General features: G+C 34.3%; 1 protein-coding gene across 1 annotated transcript in view; it reads right to left on the bottom strand.

Moving 5' to 3' along the window:
- The window catches only part of LOC109532954 (lachesin), a 60,987-nt gene that overhangs the window by 21,326 nt on the left and 15,374 nt on the right, over window positions 1-24,287 (bottom strand). The window contains exon 2 of the mRNA XM_019898112.2: window positions 4,960-5,066. Within this exon, the coding sequence (XP_019753671.1) occupies window positions 4,960-5,066 (107 nt within the window). The remainder of the gene's footprint in view (window positions 1-4,959; window positions 5,067-24,287) is intronic.

The raw sequence follows: 24,287 nt of genomic DNA on the forward strand, positions 1-24,287 counted from the left end.
TCCATAAATAAGCTGAATTGCCGTCCATTTCGCTCCACTTCACGTAGTTTGGGTTAGTTGAATTAAGTCAGTTTAGTGAATGTGTGAAACTCTTGAGCTTTAGAGTTCCATAAAGGACTTTCAGGAGTTGTATTGAAAATAATTTAACACTCAACAAAGTGCATTCGGTTTGGAAAATATACCTCATACACCTGGGGATTTATAACGTGCGGAAAATTTATAATGTTTCTAGATAATTAAAAGTTACAGTGGCTGTAAAAAATGCTCCTCGCATATTTAGTAACCACTAGATTTAACTATTTGTACGTTAAATATGGGGACGATTTTTTAAATGAACAGTCCAGCTGCCAGCCTCCAATAACTTTAACCACCTTTCTAAACGTATATTACAAATTTTACATTTTTCTGCTCAATTAACTCAGCAGCGTGAGGAATATTTTTTTATTTGACCGCCAATCGATCTATGGTTGAATATATTACCATTTTGGAATCCGCATTTATCGGTGATAGATTATTATAAAACGAGTTGAGGACGTTGGACGTTGGACAGTCTTCAAGCCTTATTGAAATATGGAAGCATAAAGGCTTGACATTTTGATAAGGACTCAAGGAAAAAATGTAACCAGTGCTGACAATTTCCTTTTCCATCAAGGACCTGCTTGTGATAAATTTTATGCCGGTTAACTATAGATTTTTCTACTTCTCTGGTATTATTTCAACATTTTCATCGACTCACCGCTTTTATTAGATTTAGATGAAGGGAAGGGTTGAGCATTATGTAAAGAAAACTCCTCAAGTAGAAATTGTATTAAACCCAAAACCTTTGTAAAGCGAAATTGCTTGTTTGGACATAACGGCAAAGTTTTAATGAAAAAATCCCGTCTGAAGCGATTAAATGCTATAAGGACTTGAAATCTTGTTCTACAAGTTTAGGAAAATATTAGCTATTGGTAGCGGAAAAAGTGCATCATGCTAAAAGTCATATCGTAAAGCACAAATCGCTTAGTACTCCCTGTTGGCAAATTAAACATCTCCGGTAAAATTTAGCGATTTCCGACTAGGGCCCTAAAATTGCTGGAGCTGAGCAAATCTTTGTTTTATTAGCTGTTGTGATAATATCGTTTATATTTATTAATTTAACGTTTTAAAGCCTGGATGACAGTGTTTGAATTTTAATAACCCTCGAAAGAAATCTAAGTCCGCTTGATATTCCAAACACGAAACTTGATCCGTTTTTATTAACTAAACTGAAGCTCTGAATCTCACAGTTATTCTGTTACTACAGACACTCAGTATTTTATTACTAACGGAAAATATTTAAAATTATATTACAAATATTCCATTCATGAACTCTGTTGCTGTACATTTGCAGGCACGAATATCTTGGCGACCTAATAAATATATCACACACGTCCTCCAGAGAAATCTGCAAGATGGAGTTTGGAATATACACTTGTAAAGTTTTGAGTAATGGTTATTATAAAAACGGCTGAAACAACTAACCCAAAATGCCCTTACCAGACTGTAAATTTATCAGCGTAGCACCGGGTACTGTTTTCTTTCTATCATCATTTGTTAGCGAAATTGGATAAGCCAATGGCACACAAGCATACTTTTCGAATTTTAGAACGGACGCAGAAACGGTAATTTTTTTCATTTTATTCGAGTCATTTTGGCAAATTTTCCTTTTCCGAATTTAGAAATAAATCACCCATTCTTGTTTTATCTGATCATTTGTAATAGATATTGATGACTGTTGATTAGACAGTGCTTGATAATTTTAGCCTGGACCACCCTCGATAAATCTACATTATTGAACTTTACATTATTTGAACTGCTCCCCTTTTCAACAAAGTATTAATTAGTTATAATAAAATCTGGGAAAAGCACGGACAGTTGTTGGGGTTTCTTGATTAGAAGAAGAGAAAGAGTTATCAAATCCGTCGTCAAAATAACATTAGAAAATTTTAATTGAGTTTCAAGGAAACCTCTATTAAAAAGGATTAAGGAAATGTAAACTTTTCTTTAATACAAATCTGGGATGAATTATCAAATTCAACCAAAGATTACTTTCTATTTACTGAAAATGTCTTAAACCCAGCAGGGCAAAATAGGAGTTGGAATTAACCTACTTCAAAGCAGCACATATAAGAGTTTGAAAATTACACTCACATGTACCAGTGTGCTTTAAAACTATGTTGATTTGGTTGGAAATTTGTTCTTAGTAGGTGTATTCATTCAATATATCGCCTTCTTACAATAATCGGAACATCGATTTTAGATCATTTCTTGTTCATGTTTTTCGCAATTAACTGCTTCAATATATTTTGAGTACATAACGTAGGTTTTCACTACCAATTTGAGTAAAATGTCTATTTATAATAAGCAGACTAAGTGAAGCAGGAGACTCGCTTCATCAGCAAAAAACGAAATTAAAATGTTCTTTTAAAACAGACAAATGTGGGAGAAAACCGCAATAAAAAGATCCAAATAGGTGTGAATAAAACGCTTCAATTTATACGGTTTGATTGGTCTGTAAACGATTTCAGCTCTTTGTGCAATACAGTAAAGTTCCTGCAGGGTTCGAAGCAGATTTTGGTCTGCAATGCACCAGAACTTTATAAAAAAAATCAATAACCAGAATTGTATTTGCTTCATTATCAGCAACTCGAAAAAAGCCAATTTGTTCGATTAATTACTGAAATGCCGAACAATTTCACTTTTTCATCAATCAAAACGGGTTGCAAGGATTTGAAGCAGTTCGATGCTATCTGAACCATGATTTGACATATACAGAGATTATGTAGCTCTTATAACCTTACAGGATGCAAGCAACTTTAAAATATCGCAAGATCCAATTGCCCTTAAGTTTGATAAAGAACCCTTAAACTTTTAGACGAGGATATTTGTTGTGAAAATATCGCCTGGATGAAAGTTGATCGTTGACTATTGCTTTTAAATTGAAATTTATGAAAGACTCTAAAATCCTGTCACAGCTTAGATGAGTTTTCATAGAAAGTTTACCACCGTAGTTTGTCTATACTGTTGTATGTATTTCTACGTGTACAGGTGAAGTAGGCAATAGGTACTAGAAAATGCCCTCAAGGATACTTTATTTCAAAAGAAATCCTGTGCCAATTACTTGTCCCAAAAATACTGGGGAATGCCCACATTTGTAACACAAAATTGACCACATTTTTATATTTATTGTCTGCAAAGCTCGCCCTCATGTATTGATGTCATCTAAAAAAGCTCCGGTTTATTTTTTCGTTTCGGTATTATATCCTATAATTGACACGCCAGTGCCTCAGACTATAAAGACCGTCTTTATAAATTTGACGTAATAAAATATGAAAGGTATATAATAAGGCTGTATATACTGGAATTGACTCGATGCTCACATAGGCTTAGAAGATATTAACTTCCCTAATTCTAGGGGATGTTATTTCTGATCCCTATTAGCAGAAATTCCTGTTCATCTTCACATTTTTTATAATAGCCATTAAGTGCCACGTGTACAATATAAAAGGGAGCTGTAATTTCGCGATGACAAAAGTGTGGGAATAATCGCTTTAGGATGAAGCGCGACGTTTTCCATTAGCCAAAATAGAAAAACTGGTACTTTTTATGGAACCCTGTATTCTGTAATGTCTTGTTGACGTAACATTTGCCAGAGCGAGGCGACCTTTTGCTTTATTTCCGCGAGAAGATAGACAAAGATTACTAAGCTGATGCATGAGGGCGCTGAAAAGAGCTTTTGTTATTAAGTATTTTATTAGAGCGAGTATAGCTGCACCTTGCACTTTGTAAAGGGACGACAATGCAGACGCCATTGAGGGGAAACAACAGCTGTTTCTTACGCGTTATAGCCCAAAGTGCAATATGAGGATAAAGCGTGACACCTAATCTGCTCTACGGCCTGAGATGCTCTTGGCTCAAGTCCAACACGTATCGTAAACAGTAAATCTTAAACATAATGTGGTTATTTAACTTTTCTACTGCTTAAAGTTGCATCCAAAGTAAGTTTAGATGCGAAGTTATGGCTTGTATACTTCCCGCTTAACAATTTTTCACTTTTTCTTAGAATGAAAACTGCAGCACATACCCCTTTTTATCCATGAAATGTTAAAATGGCTTAACCATATTCCTTTAAAAAGCACACTATTGAAACATTTTCTGCAGAACATTGCCTGCTCATTTATTTATCAATGAGAATTTTTAATAACACTTGCCTAATTCTGTACAATACGTTTTAATAATGTAGGGCAACTCAAGTTTCGGCTGTATTGTCCGCAAATGCTGAATATTTATGATATTGATGTTGACACATCAAAGTTTTCATTTGCAAATTCAAAGTTCAAAGAGAAAATATGGATCACCGAAATGAAATTTTCTCCAGATACTATTCCTAACATCACAGAATAATAAAGTGTAAAACCGCAATTGGCTCTATACGAAATCTTCAAATTTATGCTCCTTATCTCTCCGAAATTTTATGAATACAATTTGGTCTGCATTGCACGTATATATATTATATCAAATGACAGACGAAATAGCTAAAGTAATAAGGCGGGTTTCTTTGCGGAAAAATATACAGAAAATTGTGATTACTACACTAAACGATATTTCTTGGTAAAATTAAATTAAAGCAATTTACGGAATTGATGGCCAGTTTTCTTCTTGAAAAAGAACGCATTAATCAAATGAATTTCGCTTGCTTTAAATTGGCTCTGCATGAAAAGGAGTTGATCGTAAACTACATAGACGGTTCCAGAAAAGGTACATTTATTCGGTTTGATGCTGCAACTAAATGATTCTATTAAACGATGATAGTTACTTTAAATCAACTTCGACAAAAGATTTCGATCTCCAAACTGGGTCAATACGTTAGAATAATGCAATGCCAAACAAAAAGAAAAATATATAAAAATGAATTTGAGAATGTGATCAAAAACCCACCTTGTACGTTCCCAGATTCTTCACTACACATGGCAGGCTGGCATCTCTTCCCAACGCTACAGTGACATTGGGAATCGGCTCTACAAATTCTGGAGGAACCGTTAAAGCTAGAACAGAAATAATTCAATTAATACTCACAGTCCTTAAATATTACATTTACAATCAGATCTTAAAAATGCAATCCCTTTCAGCGGTAGGAAATAACCAAAGAGTGGATAACACCAAACAATACCCTAACTTAAAATTGAATAAGTAAGTAAATCAATTGTTCTAAGGCAAAACAAATTTCAGACGGATGGGTAGCAGGAGTTTTATAATAACCTCGTTACGCCATTTTCTGTTTTTACTCTCCGAGTTTATTTTTCCTCGTCAATTATTTTGTCAAATAGAGTCTATCTGTCCCCGTGATTACCATGTGCGGTAATTTTAATGACTGTCATTATTGCCTTCCCTCGACTTAATTAATTATCACAAATCATGACGAATGGAAGAAATTTGCCCTCAGCCGTGAAAAGCAGACTGACGAATGACCTGCAATAAAATTGTGCTTTTATCTTTTCGCACTCCACATTTGAAGCTGCAGCTAGGCAGTGTCGAGTTGCTAATGAATCAATTAATATGTATTCAGTCTTAATTACTTCAGTTGCTTTTAAGGCAACCAGATGAAATTGGATTTCATTGTTACGAAGTGGAACTCCCACGTTATTTTATTAAATTAAAGAGTGTCTTCGTTTATTGTTCACAATCTTTATTTGCACAGCAAGTTAGAAAACGGCCATAGTAGCCGGCACAAATGTGCTCCCATATGGAGAAATATCAAGGAATTAACGTAAGTTGCATAATTTTGTAATGGAGGGATTTATCAAAAATGTAATTAAAAGAGAATTGGATAAACCCGATAACGTAGTAAAGAAAAATAAATAAAAGATGCCCGAAAATGCCTTGCATTCCATCTATATTAATTGATTTATTATTATCCCAATATCGGTAGATTCAACTCCCAAGGTTGGAAAAAGGAAAATAAACCACAATTTTATTGCCGGTCATATATCAGTCTGAAGTTCTCACCTGAGAGATAATTGGGCACGTCCAGCCGATTTTATGGTAATAATTAATACGGCGAACATTCCACATCAATATTTTTCATGCAGCATTCAATTATTTTCCTGAACATGTAAATTGGATGTTCAATGGAAACTCTACATCTAGTTCTATAGCAACGCATGCTGTAAAAGTTTGGGAAATTGTGAAAACACAATTGAACGATTAATCTGATTCAGTGAGCGAAATCTACTGAGTTGCGAAATCTGCAACGGTCGAATAGTTTTGATGTTAACCCGGTAGAAGGAAACCTAGTAATAGTAATTAGGTTATTCCTAATACGCTGAGCTGTGAGCACATTTGCTCTTAATAAAGTGTTTATTCTGCAGGCCCCGATAACGACATGGCTCGGTTTGACGCCTATAACAGCCTCGTACTGCGCGTATTATTATACGCATTAATGTTAATGGCACTCATTATTACCGCCCCAGAGGTTTATTAATTACCACAAATCGTGACGAATAGACCAAATTTTCTCTCAGGCGAGAAAAGCAGACTGACAAATAGGCGGCAATAAAATTGCGCTTTTTTTCTTTTCGCACTCTGGATTCGGGGGTAGAGCTACCGGTATCGGGTTTATTCATAAATCAATTAATATCCACTCGCTCTTAATTTAGCTAATTCTCTTTTCAAAAAAAGGATTCGTTTATTTCAATTTTAAGAAAAGGTCCTTCTAAACTTTGGATTGATGGGGTTCGTATTGAAACGCTTTATCAAACATTTCAGTTAGAGCCACTTAGGAATATCCAACATTTAAATGCGTTTTATTATTTGGACTTTCCAACCAAAAGCACGAGCTAAAACGCGAAACTTACTACAGATACTATAAAGTCAATTTGCAACAGCAAGGCGCAACAGGGAACATTCACCTGACATAACTTAACACTGCTAGAGGTGTAAAAAGCTAACAACTCTAGACATCTCATACAAAATAGCTGAAGAGTTCGGCTCTTTGTGTTATTTGAAGTTTTTGAGTTTCCAGAAGAGTAATGCGACTTTATTATTCAAGTTTATAGCGGAACTTAAGTTTCGATGTCTTTTTAATTTTGCAGGTGGTTTCTTTCAATGCGTGCAGCTGGTAATGGAGCCTGTTAAAATCCGATCAGCACATTATTTTCAGATAATAAAAGTATCGCTTTAGAACAAACAACACATTTGTGAAATAAGAAAGTGTTTTCTCCTCGCATCAGCGTCAGTATAAAATACATCATATCAGTCGGAACTATTAATTTCCAGTTCAATAATGGAAAATACCACAATAGCCGCAAAACTTACTGCCACCTACCAACTTTATTTCAATGCACATCAGACACAAATTTCCATAGGTTCTCATTTAAATCTGATGTGCGTGTAAACAGAAATGTTGCTATTTGCTTTACTATTTTGCACATCATGCAAACAGCCGTAATATAAAGTTCAATTATGAGTGTTGTACTTCGCTGGCTTGTTTAACTTTTGGACAGGTGTTTTGTGAAACTGTTTTCGAAAGCGATGTTCTAAAGCATACTAGACAATAGCATTAGTCAGAGCTGTATTCGGAAAAACCAGCTGAAGCTCTGTTACTGATTTAAGTTCGAAGCTGGTTGCCAAGTATTTATAGTTTAATAAATGTCTACGAATTAAATTACTAGCGAAGTTACAGGAAGCAGTGGGGGCTTTTTTAGCTTTAAAGCTTTCATTGTTTTTCAGCTTCCATTCAGGGTCCTGATACACACAAAAGTAAAATGAACGTTTCCAGATTAATAGTTTTGATTGCCTATTGAGGCCCGAATACATAATATGTTCTAATTGTAACTAATAATTTAATTAAATAGCCACAGTTTATGCTGGCAAGTTTTCCAGATTCAAAATAGTGCTCCCCATGGGAAAAGGGCCCAAAAAGCAGATGTCGATTGAGTATGGATTCTCGATTAAATTTTTAATCGAGTACGTGAGGTAATTCATTGGATATTCCCTTCTGATTAAAGTAGGAACCCTCTTAAGTGAAATTGGAGGAAATAAGTAATCATTCTGTGTAAAACTAAAGTTGTAATCTGATTATTAAATGAAAAGGAATTTTCCATAAAACTTTTCTTCTTTGCAAACATTCCGCCTTGTCGTTGAATAACGAGGCCACCCTCATGAGCTCCAATCGTAATGAGGAACTGAGTTTGGTTTTGTTTCTCTGGAATTATTAGCGTATAATGTTACTGTGTGCCAATTATTTTTATTTAATTTACCTACAAACCAGCCCGATATGGAGTGTGCAGCAAAACAACTTGAGACCTCAATTAAATGTCTGTGGGCAAAAGTTGGTTGATTATATAAATAATTCGCGACTTATCTCGGGCATGGATCCATTCAAAGCGATTCTTAAATCGTGCTAAGAAAAGTCAAAAAACCACTAGTTTTCATCTAGGTGTCATCAATGTCTACATCAATGGATAAAACATGTGCCGTCTCTTATGAGTAGGGCGTAAATCTCCACCGAAAACATCAAATTTCAGCAAGTAGTTAAGTAATCTTAATATGCAAAGTGGCAAATATTTTGGCGAACTGGTTTGCATGCGGCGTATTACAAAATAAACACCTTTAGCGGAAAAGACATGGAGCAACAACATTTACTTTCATTCTGTTGCATGCTGTAAATTGAATTTATTATGCTGGAAATGTTGGACAAGCAAGTTTCGCACTAACATTTTATACGAAAATTAAAAACATAAAAGAATTTTTCGCTTCCAAACGGAGCAAATTAAAATGACGCAAATTACCAGCCATGAAACCAGATATAGTTTTATTTTCTCACGATTAATTAATTTTGTTGTAAAATTTTATGAAACAGGGGTAACGTTAAATCGACTGCTTTTTCTATGCTGCTTGGAGAATATTGTTATTAATGCTAATTATTGTTTTTGTAGTTATACACCGATACAATTAGTTCAACTTACTAAAATATATAAATTATATCTGGTATTAAAATGCTAACGTTGCATTTAATTAACGGCAAATTAAATATCGTAATTGAATTGGCGAACAGTAAATAATATTAAAACCGATGTACAAAATGGTTACAAACCTTACAATGCTTTTAAATATCAGAACAAGTGGGCTGGAAATTAAATCTCATTCAAACTCTTGCATCGTAAATAAATCATTTTCCTATATTTCACGTAGACAGGTATAATAAGTTCGGCAGTAAGCGTGAAGTGAAAAACACATTTCCCAAACGAGTAATTGATTAAGCTTGTAAAGAAACATTATAATCAGCCATTTTAGTGCAAAACAGCCGCGGGGCTTATAAATCTGCCGATCCTTGGAATTCGCATTTTATATTAAAGCGCAATTTGTCAAGATTAAACTATATTTTAGAATATTCACTTAAAGCAATGTAATTTATTTAGTTATGGTGTGATGTTTGTCTAATGTTCATTACAAATTTTGATATTTTAACAGATTTCTCGGGTCGTACTCAGAATTAGTTTAAGAGACATTCTTTCAGTGGTCAGAATATTTGTCTAGTTCGAGAACGAAATTCATTGTAAAGTTGCTGCATTACTGCTAGATGTATTAGTTTTTCTAATAGTTAATATAGTTAATTAAACCAGCTTAGATGCTAAATATCACCCCATGGATTTAAAATTTAAAAAATGTCAATACTTTCGTAAAAACCCGCATCATTCATATCTATTCAAAACATTTAAATTTTGGGTGAAACCATTTACTTGAAGCATTAGTTTTTAGACTACTACGAGTAAGTTCTTTACAGAACAGTTAATGGTAATAAAATATATTTTGCTCTTAACCGTAAACTAAATTATAATGATAAGCTGAATGAGTAAACAGTGTGATATCAAGAATTTCATCACTAACTAGGTTGTTTCTCCAAAGCGCAAAACTATTACGCGAATCCCCTTTTCTACACTGAAAGCAGTAAACCAACCAGAATCGTTCCAGAAAGGCGTTTGTTCTTAATTTTCTCAACTCGTTCGGGAAACACGGTAGTTTTATTTGTACAACTCTAATAAGAAACTTTGGAAAAGTACAGTGTCTCGATATCTAGCTTAGTTTCTTTGCTACAAAGATTAACAATGTAAATTATCAATAAGAGCAAGACGTCGATTTGCTAGGGAGTTTACGAAAATTTAACAGGTTAATATATTTTGGTTTTGGTGTTAACACCTCGTCCAGAATGGCATTAAAATAGCGATTCTCTATTTACAACTCATTATAAATGCCATGGCCTAGCGAACTCTGGTATTGATTACTGGAGCATAATTCAAATTACCTTCTCTACAAATAAAGCCAATATTTGCAATAATTTGCAATAAACCATAATATTTATTAATTACTGATATTACAACATTTCGGCTGGTACATTCAATACCTGCCGTAATTACGAATGTGAAACATAAACTGTGAATAACTATTTACTCATTTTTTAACAATTCGTGCAATGGACTTCACGGAAATCAGATTATCATATTCAACTATACCTCTTGGATTTAAGATTTTGTACTATGAAAGCAAGTCGTGAATTCTATAAAGGTATTTATATGCGAATTACAATATTTTCAACCCTCAGCGGCTCAAAGTATTGCAGAAAAACCTAAGAAACTTTCTTTTCTCCACATTCTCGTGGAAATACAATTTATCTTGAAACGTGTATCTTCATGTAAACGACTTTTAAATCATTTATAACCTCCTGCCAAGTTGTAAATAAATCGATTATCCTGTAAACGTTATCCGATTATTATGCGTTTCTTAGGTGAAAAATATTCGCTGAGGAAAATTGTATTTTTAATTGTTTTATGTTTTTCAGAAAACATTGAATAAAAATGAACAAATTATTACTTAGTTCTTGTCACTCGACGGTTTGGCAATTTAGGTATGATGGATATTCGAGATTCGTACAATTGGCATACATCTCAAAAATCACAGTATTCGAATCGTTCATGGGTGGATTGGTTTGGGTTAGTTAGCGTTCGTAGGGATTAGTTTGGCTTATTTCCGTTATAGATTACCTACACCGAAAACGTTATCCGATTATTACTAGTTACTTTCTTTATGTCTTTAAATTGTTTAATTTTTTTTGTGAAAATATTGAGAAACGTTAAAAAATATTGCATAGTTTATTTCACCCAATGCTTTGCCAAATTAGGTAAGATGTATATGCGAGAATCGAACAGTTGCTATAAATCTCAAAAACGACAATGTTCGAATCGTGTGCAATATACACGAATCGTTCATATTATTTATGTTCCTGACACATTGGTTCAAAACAGCTGCAGACTTCAATCTATGCAGTGAATATTGGAATCCTTCAACGTTTGCCTAATGGAGAATGGTGAAGAAAGTTCGCGAGAATAAGACAAGCAATTCGATAAATAATTATCACCAATACGTGAAGGATATGAAATGTACGCTATTTGCGCTTGCAATGTTCAAATATTCTCTCCTCAAGAAGTTTTCGATGGTTTAAAATCGCAATCGTTACTCCATATATTTCATATTTTTCGAAAAATGTGATTTATATTGAAACGTGTTACTTCATGTAAATTCTCTCTCTAAGTTGTTTTCAAACTAGCGGAAACTTGGAACAAAGTCGATTACTCAGTAAACTTTATTTTGTACATAATCGCTTGCTTACTGAAAAATAGTTTTCCACTAATTTCTTTTGCTAGTCTATTACTGAAAAACAACTCTTTTGTTTTGAAGTAATTCATTTTAACTTCTGAACTATTAGGAGTTTAGTTGGACTGCTATCCTGGCAATAAACTGTCGGGAGTAGTGAAACTTCGGAAATCAAGAATCTTCTTGTTTCATCTCATAAATTTTTAATACCTTTTGGGAGAATTATCTGGTGCAGATATCGGTTAGTAATACTGCAATTATTAAAGAAAAATCATTACTTATATAAAAGTGTACAAACATTTGCAAACTATTTAAGTCGGTTGATTTGGATAATTAAAATCTTAAATAGCAAACTCAGGCCTGCCAGGCACGGACAGATAATTGAACTGTCATATTAAATCAGCAATGCCTGATGACTCCAAGTTTAGCAGACTAATTACAAAGTTTCCATAAAAAAATGTAATTTAACACGATATTTCCCTAATGATAAACCAATGTTTCCTTCCTTCATTATAAAAGGGCTCTTGCATATTTTAACCTTTGAGCCTTCTCAACTTATAAAAAAATAATCAGCATTTTTAAGTGAATTTACTATGGTCGATGTCCGCGATCGGACCCATTTTGCCCTAAAAGAAAACAGAAAACGTTAACCTCAAAACGATATTTCCAGTGTCCCAATATCCCTGCTCAGTCTAAAAATACTTCTTTGAAAAAAATTGGAGCTCTTTAAATGATCAATGAAAGTTAAAAAATATGAAACGAAGTTTAACAATCGTCAATAGTTGACTCAGAAGTCACACAATAGACCTGTTAGTAGAAAATAAAAACTTAAATAAATTAAGAAATACGCTAACATAACACCTCGTTTGATCAGCGCTCGAGCGCTATCTCGTCTTGAGCCGAAATCTTTATAGCTCTAACTCGAAAGGTTCAAGTTGCTCGCTCGCAAAGTTCTAGGTTTGTCTTTTAGCACTAAAAAGTTTAAGCTGCTTGATAAAAGCAAATCGCATTCAACAATGTTGCAGCTCAAAGAAAACCCATACACATATTTTTTATAGCTTTGGATTCCAGATTTGGCAAGTTCGTTCAGTATGGGCTTGGAACCTTTGTCATAAAACATCTAGATGTTCTAGTCCTGATACGTTGTGACCCAAATCTTTCTATTGCGTATTCAGTTAAAATTACACCGTTATGTTATCAATGTTAATTTTTTGCGACAAATTCAGTTTTGCGTCCGGTGAATTCAATTAGTTCTCTATTTTTATTAGGACGCTTGTTTTTAAAACAAATTTCTCTTTGTTATTGTTCTAAGTCTTGTTATTTTTTAATAGACGTTGCATATAGTGTATAAATTGGTACTATAAATAAATAACACACACGCCACTGTAGGCGGAAAACGAAAATTACTAGAAGATCCGTATCAGAGAAATGAAAGGCAAATTACCAATTTTGATAAAAAAAATTTGCATTCAAAAAACATCATTTTATTCACAAATAAATGTATGATGGCGATAATGCAAATTTACTCGAATCGGTAAGCCAGATCCTATTAAATCTCGGTAGATTTTTAATTATTCCTGGAAGAACATTCGATATCCGTTTCAAGTTTATTAGGATTGCCTGAATAGCCGATTGAATTTCAATTGCCTTTGTTAAAATTGTATTAAATAGCAATGGATAAGGGAAATTCTAAATTTCGGCTATGTTATTGAAGGTATCCATGCAACGTGTAGTTAGTTTGCATTAAAATTCCAGTGTTGTTTAAGTCAAATAAAGTATTATATAAAATTTCTTTATCATATAAAAGTTCTTTACTCGTGATCATTTCTTCGTATAACAAGTTGTTGAAAATAATTTCATTTTTTCGCCCAATCAAAGAAAATGGCAAGCAAATGAGGCGAAAATGCGAATTGCCTCACTAATGTGTGACTGTTGTCTTATTTGTTCGGAACAATTTGGCTGATTTGCTCTAAATGTGTTTTTTGTGTTTCGTAAGCAACATCAAAATAAGATTAAGAACGATCATAATTTACGGGTTCTTCACCTATTTCGTTGCTTTGTATTTTCACCTGTGTTATTCACGATAATAATTCGATGTTTCTTTCAACGTCAAAACGAATAATTGGGCAGTTTTTGAAGTCTGCAAGGAAAATACCAGTCCTGCGTTGTTGGGTGAAATAAAGGAAAAAATTTAATTTCCTACTTTTGCAAGAAAATTGGTTTATCCAGGCAATAATCTTCTCGGCAAAAAATGTCACAATAAGATTAAATTTTCTAATAATCATAATTTATCTCCCGTTCCTTTATACGACTACTTGCTGTTTCCGCCTGTTCTATTTTATCTTTGCTACATTTACCCGCAGTATAATTTGGTTATAGTCTACGGTTGCTTTCTTAGAATATACAACTGCGAAATAAGTCGTTGTATCTGACTTCCTTAAATATCTAAACGTGCTAGTAAAAATTAATTTAATATTAAAATAAACCTCAAAGCACAAAAGCTGCTAATCCAAACTAAAATTGAATATGCAAAATTAAAACCTTCGACTGATTGTGATAAAACCGAAATTTCAACTATACAAAATCCAGACCAATGCAACCTTTGTATTGAACCCTTCAATAAATCCTTAACAAAGCCAATCTAAATTAATCTAGCTTCCCGGGCAGCTTTAATAAACGTTAGTTGGGATCCAATAGTATTTGAAAAATAATTAAAAATAATGAGAAATTCAACAGATTTCCTTCATTTGGACCCATGAGGAGACAACCAAATACAGAAGTTGTCTTAGGATCAACCTGATTAGAAAGAATTGGATTTTGTAGTATCAAGAGACTTAATTACTAGAGATTCGATGTTAAATAGAGTAGCGAAGTAGCTGAATAATAGTAAAACCTGTTGAAATTTAGCTTAAATAGATACAATTCCTTTATTTACAAAGCTCGACTTTCCTGCACAAAGCTATTGAAGGAAAATAAGAGCATCCATCTGCTAAAGTTTCCACTCGGTATAATTTTAAAGTTCGACGCTGAATCTTCATGTTACATTCATGTGCCGAAAAAGGTATTTTAAAATAGCTGTAAGTAAAGTTAAAAACTAAAACAAGCATTCCAAAGAGAATATCTACGTAGCTCGGTCCTAAATTTCAACTTCTACTGCCGAAAGGACTATTTCTGAGTATGTAGGTCAAGCTTTTTCATGTTATTGTTATGGTGCAATCAAATTGCGGTTTTAAATTGAATTAAATACGAAATGAAACTCTCATGTCCTGAAATATTTTCTAAATTGTGGTGGACATTCTGCTAACTTCTGGCTGTATTTTTGAGAACAGAAAGTTTTCAGTTGGTGACCTTTATAAGGCTAAATAATGTGAATAATCAACTTAAAATGTAATAAACTTATTTTTGTGCCGATCGAAACTAAATTAACAATAAACTAATTGTTAGAAGAACTGCACTCTGTAACTGAATTGAGCTTGGTGGAGCAATATAATGGTTTGAGAACAGCGTAGTTGCATGATGTAAGTTTAAATTATTGCCCAATTGTATCAGATGCTAAGAAAATTGATCTGAAATTAATTTGACACAAAGCACGTCTTAATTTGAACTAGTGCTCCTTATTTCTCCTGTTAAATATTCAATGTTCCAATTACAAAACGTTACCTGCAACATTTTAATCAATTAATATTTGCAGTTTACGCCTTCTTGCACTAATTGGTTTAATTGGTGTAATTTAACACACCATTCGATTCAGGTAGGTCTCGAGAAATAATTAGCTGTATTTTTCTAGCTGAAGAGGAAGAAACCTGAAGAACAATTGATGTCGTTAGGACATTGGAAGTATAAAGGGGATCAATACAGATGTGGAGCTTGTTGCTTAGAACATTTTCGTATAAAGGAGTTTTCATAAACACCTAGTATTCAAATGTGCATGTCCTTTTATTCCCTCGCATCATATATTTGAGTGGGAGAGACATTGACTGTTCTCCAGTGAATGACTTAATTAATGAGAATTTGGTGATTAAAAAGATTAATCAAATTTTGTCAGGCAATTTAAAATTCCTGGGGCAAATGAGTGGCCTTTAGCGCTATCAAAATACCTAAAATCATATTATTATTAATGCCTATAATGCTGTCAAAGCATCATTTGTTAGCGTTAAAATATGACATTACTCGCAAATAAATATGCCGGACCATCGTAAGTGGCAAGGGTCACAGAAATTCTATTTTATTTTGCCGTCAATGTACCAAATAATTTATTATCCGAAACCTATAAAACGGTCTACCTATACGTTTTTGCTAGTCGATATCAAAGTCAGTTTTTAACAATGGCTTTTTCGGACACGACGTCACTTTTTGTATAAATATGTTCAGATTGGGTTACATGTTAAGAACCATGAGGTTGAATGATTGATGCCGGCGAAAAAACTTTAGATGGAAACCATCACATAAATGAACAAAAAAATTTATTTGTCTTGAGCTCTGTTGTGCACATAAAGACTTTGAAACTCAGTTATATGCTGCTAGAAAAATTTTAACGAAATATTTAGCTCTATTTAGCATAAAATGTAGCCAAACATCGCCAGACGAATTGAATATTGATATTCTGATGCCTATCTATCATTTCGGAGTTTATCGGTTATTCAATAAACCTTCCGCGCTTGTTTTGAAAATATTTATCTTTAAGCCGAACTCCAGCAAATAGAAGGAGCAGGATGGTCTACTCCCTATAGAGCGAGGGTCAATGTGACGGCATTAGATAATTTAATCATTCATTAGTATGGCGAGCGTGTGGCTTCTTTATTATGGGCACTTGGGGAATGGAATGCATTTCGAAATATTAATCTGCTTAATACACTTAATATTGGAACATCCAATTTTCGCTGTCAATAACCCCGACAACAATGCTTAGAATCAATTTCGAAAACAATTCCAAAAAAATTGAGTTTGCGATTTTGCAAATGATCCTCATACAGGCAAAGAGGATTACCTATTACCTATCCCATTTCTCTGAGAAATTGGAAATTTTCGTTGCAGTATTTCATTTTTCGCTAGCAGGAACTGAAAACATACGAATTTCAACCAGCTTGCACTGGATAACGGATTAAATCAGAATTAAACAATGTTATGTACGTAGTACACGTAAGGGCCCATTTGGGACATTCCACAGAAGGAGGGTGAGGTAATAAGCATGTACATTATGCATCAATTTCAAGGTTTTTGCCAAACTACACACAGTTTCAAGCTACCAAGCAAAAGAGCAATCCAAAGAGTGTAGCTATTTTGGCAGTATTGCTATTAAAATATAGTGACTAAAATTCAGCACAAAATTAGTGCAATAAATGTGAATAGAGATACATTTTTCAGTACATCAGTTACTGCTATTGTCATAGAGTTTTTAGAAATTTTGAGTTAAATGAAAGCTGGCCAACCCAATTTCTCTCCAAAATAGGTCGAGTTGCATTTCCCAGCCTGGCAGTAACCTGTCCAACATAAAAACTTTTATAAGGGACCTGTGAGGTCAAGAAGTATCTTTATCGAGCTAATCCGTATATAGACGTCAGGTTTACTCGGCATTAAAAAAACATATAAATAGCGGCATGACGAATTTAAAGCGAAAAATATGGGACAGGCTCAGTTTTTCGGGATCCACTACCGAATTACATTAAATATTTCATGGCTGCTTGCGGATGTATCGTGGGGATGTAACGAGAGTGTTACGGCACCAGAACCGGCAGTGTACGTGCAATCGATATCATCCACCTGAAAATGAGCGACAACAGTTTAAAAGATTATTTCCGGTTTTCACCATCTTCCAGTATTCTTCCGACAAACTCGTGTCTTTTCACATTTGACTGAAATGTGCGAAAACAACTGTAATATAATACGCTAGCAGGACGGCCATTTCCTTTTGCTTTGAAAAATCACTGGGTATCACGTTTTATATTTATTTTTAGTGGGTTGATTATGACTTCCCAATTATAAAGTTGAATTGGTTTTTAATTGAAAATGAAGTTTCCGAAATACCCCCAAAGAAAATAGAAATCACATACCCTACTCATACTAAAGTGTGTCTATAGGGCCGAACGATTTGATTCGAACTTACAATGTTTCCAATTGTCTCCCTCTTCTGGCCAATGCTTTTGTATTTTCGCTCTGGTTAACAAATCTTTCCTGTTGTCGAGTATTTCATGAGGGGAATTTCCCCTATTGATCTTTCCTCCAATAAAACTGTAGCTAGTTTAATTTCACTACTTTTAGAAACCTATATATCATGTGAATGAAAAGCCTGAAGTCTTCTCGTCTACCCTTTGTGGCAAAGTTTCCATGAGGAAAGACACAACGCTCGCGAAACAACATTTTGCTGGAGGAGAATGGAGAATTAATCTCTTGATTTAGAAGCACATTTATTTTAACCACCCAAATGACTTATCGGTAAACTTGCCATTCTGAAAAAAGCAATATGAAAACTTGATCAGCCTGGAAGTTTAGTTAAATAAAGAACTTTTCACGGCAATTCTCTCATTAAAATTGCAGTAATTATTACCACCGTGTAAGCACGGTTTTGCTAATTTGTGGCAATGTCAGAAGGTTTATTTGACTTTTAATAACACGCAAACCTAAGTATAGTGTCTCATTTTTGGACAGTTTTATAAAGCACCTGTATATACAAACTTTTTGCATAACTAACTCTTTTAACTGGGAAAATACAGGATCATTTTTTCGTTTCGTCTGTATCTTTGAATCGAGCAAAAATTTTCAAATTTTGGATTTCTTATTTGTTTGAACTCAAAACCGCAAATGACACCCATACTACATTTTTAATTGCACTAACAATTACGAGATTATTATTTAGAGGATGAAAGTGTCTAAAAACCCTGTAAATTAATTTTTAATCAGATCACTTTGTCAAGTGCCTCATTTTAAAACATTACATTTTTTTGTTTTGAGTGCATTTATGGCCCAGTTGAAGCCACAATAACTCCCCAAGCTTCTAACAGAGGCATTTTCCATGTTCACCGGAAAATATTGATTTAATGTCTTATTATTTAACGCTTTTATCTCGAGCGCATACGGATTTTGCCACGAAACGTAAATTTTGAAATCGGGAAAGTCCTGTTATAGCATTGGCGGAAACCTATTATCTGTTTACTATTTGGAAAAGTCGGAACGAATTTTTACGAATATTTATCAATAAGGTTGAAACATTGCAACTAGAACGAAGCATTTAGAAATGCATGCTGAAAGGTGGGTGAGACTGGGTTCTACTACTATAAACTTTAAGTGTACCGATGTATTAAATTGCTTTATCACAAAGAAACCTCTGCGGCATCACCTAAGTCCGCTAAATTCCAGAAAAGTTTTCTAACTCAATGTGTTGCGTTCTTAACAGGATTAACTTGATGCTTGCATGTCAAGAGGATGCGAATCCAAACTACTTAAAGAGCTTTTAAATTTATACAAGCACTTCCAGTTCAGGTTTACATGTTGTCGGGCCATAGAACTGCTGCTCATTGCTGAGTTGAATAATTCTGCATTTAAATAGCAGAGTGACTTCTAGGAACGTTTATTCAAATTTTCTTTTAAGAACCCCTCGATATATCGGCGATACTCAATCATCTTCAAGTGAATGTTGTCTCCATTTCGAATTTTCAAATGACCCGAATCGGCATAAAACACATAATTATAAAGTACACACCAGTGGGCCCCAATTTTACGCAGCAGCTGAACGTACATCGAAGCAGGGTGGAATAAAAATAACACGAGGGGTTAAAATATCGTTCAAGTTTTCCCCCCAGCATTATCCGTTACAAATTGTGGTTATTTTGACTTGCTTCGGCTTACTTTACTTTTCCGTTATTCGTTTGGGAATTTTATCGCACTTTTCTTTACCTGAACAACTATACTTTTCTGCAGACTTTCCTGAGAGTGACGTGCTGATTTTTGTAGCCAAAAGCCAAAAACTTTTCCAGGAACTCAGGAACTCGCATTATATTTCCAGAAAAATGTAAAGCCCCATAATTTTCAACAACTACCACATAGCTGAAAGCAATATCCTCTCTTGGCACGTTTTCACTAAAACATGTCTCCATACTAGGGGTTAAGCAGATTGAGGCGTAAAATGGACTCGACCGTATTTAACACTTCTTCAGTTTCAAAATCGCACTACTTTTGTTGGGTTAAACTTCGTCTACATGAGCTTATATATTAAATTGCCTCACCACTCAGAATCCTCAGCGGACGCACCTACGACCGTTGGAATTCAGTAAAGTTTTCTAACTAAATTTGCTGGGTCCTAATAAAGGGTTGCATCTCTTAGACTCGAACCAAATAGCATTGACCAAAATGAAATTCTAGTTAAAAATGTTTCTGGCCTAAACAGGTTGATAGATTTTCACAAATATAATTTGACACACATCTAATAGTTAGAGAACCTTCGTTAAGAAAAGTTTGTTAAAAGTTATACCAACAACTTCATTTCCCCTTCATTATGAATTATCCTCCGTTTTGTTTGCCTCGATATGAATTAGCAACAAATTTGGCGAAAATTAGGCAAAAAAACAAAACAAGAGGTTTGGCATTTGGAAGGGATAAACCCCCAAAAATTACTAGTTAGTAACAGCAGGAGTCCCAACTAGAGCAACCCAATTTAATAAATCAATATTAATATTTAATTTATACTGTTTAGCGGAGATTCGTTAGAATATTGGTCGAACTATGAAACTATTAAATTGCTCCGTATTTCCCATCAGGGTCTTCTTAAAACGCTGGCTTCAAGTGCATTATGTACCAGTAGTATTACCGCTTAAAATCATAATGCTGCAAAATGGCGCAAAGTTTAAAGACTCGCCGATCTTAATGGTTTCTTGGAAATATGAGTGAATCTTCCAGTTTTATTATGGCTAAATATTTTCCATTCTGTCTATTAAAATCGCATTTGGCCACTCCAATTTAATTGTGAAAAATCCAAAATTACCTTGCGCTAAGTGTGAGATTAGTCCCTAGATATAATCCAGTAAATTTTGTTAGAAAACTTTGCCGTAATTCGGCGGATTTGAGCGAGCCAGTTGGGGTTTCTCCTTAATAAGGAAATGTAATATACAGCTCGTCAACAACCGAAGTTTGCATTGAACAGAAGCCACATAATCTCAAAGCATGAACATTCTATATGCTTTTGTATGTCCTTATCGGAGCATAGTCCTGCATCACAGGACTCTTGTAGAGGAAGCACTCAAGAAAGCCGCAAGAGTGCCATGTACTTACCTAGACATGAAGCATTTCTATTAAATCATATTCTTGAGAGAAGGCCTTTGGACCCAAGTGTAACTAACCAAGGCGATTGCCTAAGACTTTGAAAAAGTACTAGAAGACACATGTTTACCTCATCCTGTCATCCTCAAGCGTTGTTGAGCTAATTTGAAGAACAAATGTTCCTTTGCGCATTGTGACGTTATTATTTAGGTGCAAGAAAAGAAATATAGTCGGTTAATGAAATTAGAAATAGAAAGTTTCCCAAGAGACCGGCCACTTCTCAGAGAACGTAAGAGTTATTTGGGTTACACATTTCCCAGGACAGGTACATCAAAATTTCATCCCAGTAGTTATACATATACGTGTCGAAACGTTTCGCCTATTTCATAGCAAAGTACCATAATAAACCTTCTAGTGGTTTTTAAATTGCCTAGGCATTCAGTAGTTCCAACTCTGGTTAGAGAGCTGAAATTCTGCTCCCATATAACGTTACTTTTCAATTGCGAGGAGCATTGAAATAGGTGTTTAAAAATGTTTGTACTACAAGAGTATCAAAACTTGGTTCGACAAGCTCAAAGCGCCACATTTACCTTTCATGCATCGTTTTATGAACATTCGAAGCAGATATTGTTTGATATATTGAATTTGTATGCATTTTGATCGCAAATATTTCCCGTAAAAATTATGGGTACGTGCTGAACCGGTTTACCTGATTCAAATAGAATATTGACTTGTCAATAGAAAAGCTGAAGAAGTCAGGGTTGGTGAACCGTGTTCAAATAGCGCAAATGCGATATTTCTTTAAATCAATAAATTTTCTTATAAGTGATTTCTGGAATAAGTATTTTTGTTCTTATCGTAAGAGACCGCATCTGCATTCAAATGTTTTCAATCTGATCCTTCGAAAGACCAATATTTCTCCTAAAATCTTTTACGGCGCTACTTTTCTTACCAGTGGCAAACTGCCCTTCGAATATACAGTAGCTTATAAATATTTAAACCCATTTAACTGGATTAAAATCGGTGAGTCCTAGATGCATAAGCATACACCCATATTCTCTGTTACCGCTTCTGACAGTTTACACCCGTATAGTCTCGAAATTTACGGACTAGTTTCAAGAAGTGCAATTACCGTATTTGCGATGAAATGTTTCAGTAATAAGGAATCCGCAACATCAGTCCAATCATTAACTTCTTTGAAATAAAATGGTGAGAATTAAGCGATAAAATCAACCTCATTTCAACACCTTAACTGGATTAACATTAAGCGCTTTAAAATTTATAAACTCCTGACAAGTATAAGGCTAATCTTAGCTAGACTACAGCAAAATTTAGTTAGAAAACTTCGCCGAACTTAGGTTAAGTGGTTCGAGGTTTCACAGTGATAAGAAAATTGAATACATCAGCTCAGGCAGCCAAAGTTTGCATTGAATAAAAGCCATGAAACTTCAAAGCTAAACTGTGTTGAATACAATGTACCTCGTCGGATTCGTTTCAGAGCATAACTCCTCAATGTAATTCTCAAATATGGCTCTGGTTACCGTTAATGTTCATCGGGGAAAAATGTCTTTGCGACATAACTCGATTTCAATATTAAGCGCACTCGAAAGTGTATTTAAATCAGATGAGCAAGTCAAGCTTTTTTCTATCTTTATAACAGATAGAGGCAGAGGCAGCTTGTTATGGAATGTTAATGTTAAATATTAATTAGGAGAACAATGCTCCATATGGATTTACCTATGGCTTCCCAAAGGAAATGCCAAAGTTTTGAAAGATGAGGCACTTTAACACCGTGCAATCTTGTGCGTTACTACTCCAAACATATATTTTGCTTACAGCTTAACGCGATGGGGGATTAATGTGATAATTTTAGGCTTAACAGCGCATTGAAGACTTAGCTTATTTTGGTACCTGACAAAAATATTTACAGGTCAACACCAATGTTTAATTCCTAAATTGGCGAATGTTTTTCCAATATTTCTTGAGAACTTGAGAAGATCTACCGCACACAATCTTCATTAGCAAGTTTCAAGCCTTTTGCTTCTCTGTCTTCCCTCTTATCAATCATTTAAAATAATTAATATGTAGTCAGTTCTTCTGTGTATGTGTGTAGTAACAGGATAATAAGTTACATGATTTGAAAATAGAAGATAGGTCAGGACACTTTTCATGTGAATCAAGGAGGCGCAGTAAATGTTAATTTAGCATTAGCCGAGCTTTATAGTTCCAATTATGTTCAAGAACATCCGACGTTAATTCAGTTCAAGTATGTTCTCCAAAGGTTTCTGTGCAATTTTCACAAATGTACAGAGCGAAAATTTAGCAGGAGATGCTGAATTTTTAATGCTTCAGCAAAATAATTCGATAGTAAGCATGCGGTTTCACTTTTAGAGCTAGACAATGTTAACTTTTAAAGGTTTATGACAAATCCATTGGGGTAGCTCATATTTTATGCATGGACATTATATTTTAACAGAATAGGGAACGTGATATCCGCAGTCTAATTCATTGTCAATCACATCAGCTATATTATTAATGGGCTTATCCCAAAAAAGCAATTTTCAGGAGCCATTGTAACTTGTGTTGCCCGTACTGGACACACGTTTGAGCGGTCTATTGTTACACGAGCAATTTTATGAATTCTTCAGTCATGCTCTTAAAATGCCGTGGCTGGTTGCCTCCATAAACTTTTACTGGCAGCCTCATACAAAAATTATCACGCTCAAACCGTCAGCCGTTATTAAATATTAAGAGTGATGTTTTATATAGTATGAGATGGATTTTCGTGGCATAATTTTCCTTTTGTTTATAGACAAATGATAGTGTTTTATATTTTCACGTCCCCAGCCCAGGTAGACACTGAACAGGATCCGATCAGCAACAACCAGCTAATGTTCGCAAAAGTCAAATTCATCCAGAGGTGCCACCAAGCGATAGATTTATATCTATATCGGCAGCGAAAGAATCACGCCAATTTAACGGAATCACCATCAATTGCCCATTTAAACAAATACAACGGAAAATCCAATTTATTAGCTTAGTTATCACAAAGTTTTTTTGTAATTTCCAATTTAGCTATGTGTAATAACGGTATAAATTCAAATTCAATATTTACACTCACAAATTAACTTTATAATTAACTAATTAGTTTCACAAAATATGATTTATTTTAGCTGAATGCTTGATAAAATATTAATTTGACGCTCGACCATAGGTGGTAACATAATGGAACGTCACATCGTTCGGTCAAAATAGTTTGTTTCAGTTAGGACGCGATGGATAAATGTGCAGCCCCAACAGCATGAATCAATTGATTTTCTATGATGTAGATTTCAGTTTTAGACAACAGTTTTTATTTAAGTTTAAAT

The sequence above is a fragment of the Dendroctonus ponderosae genome, unplaced genomic scaffold (assembly GCF_020466585.1).
Source record: "Dendroctonus ponderosae isolate FM_Combo_2020 unplaced genomic scaffold, Dpon_F_20191213v2 Dpon_F_20191213_1, whole genome shotgun sequence".
NCBI lineage: Eukaryota > Metazoa > Arthropoda > Insecta > Coleoptera > Curculionidae > Dendroctonus > Dendroctonus ponderosae.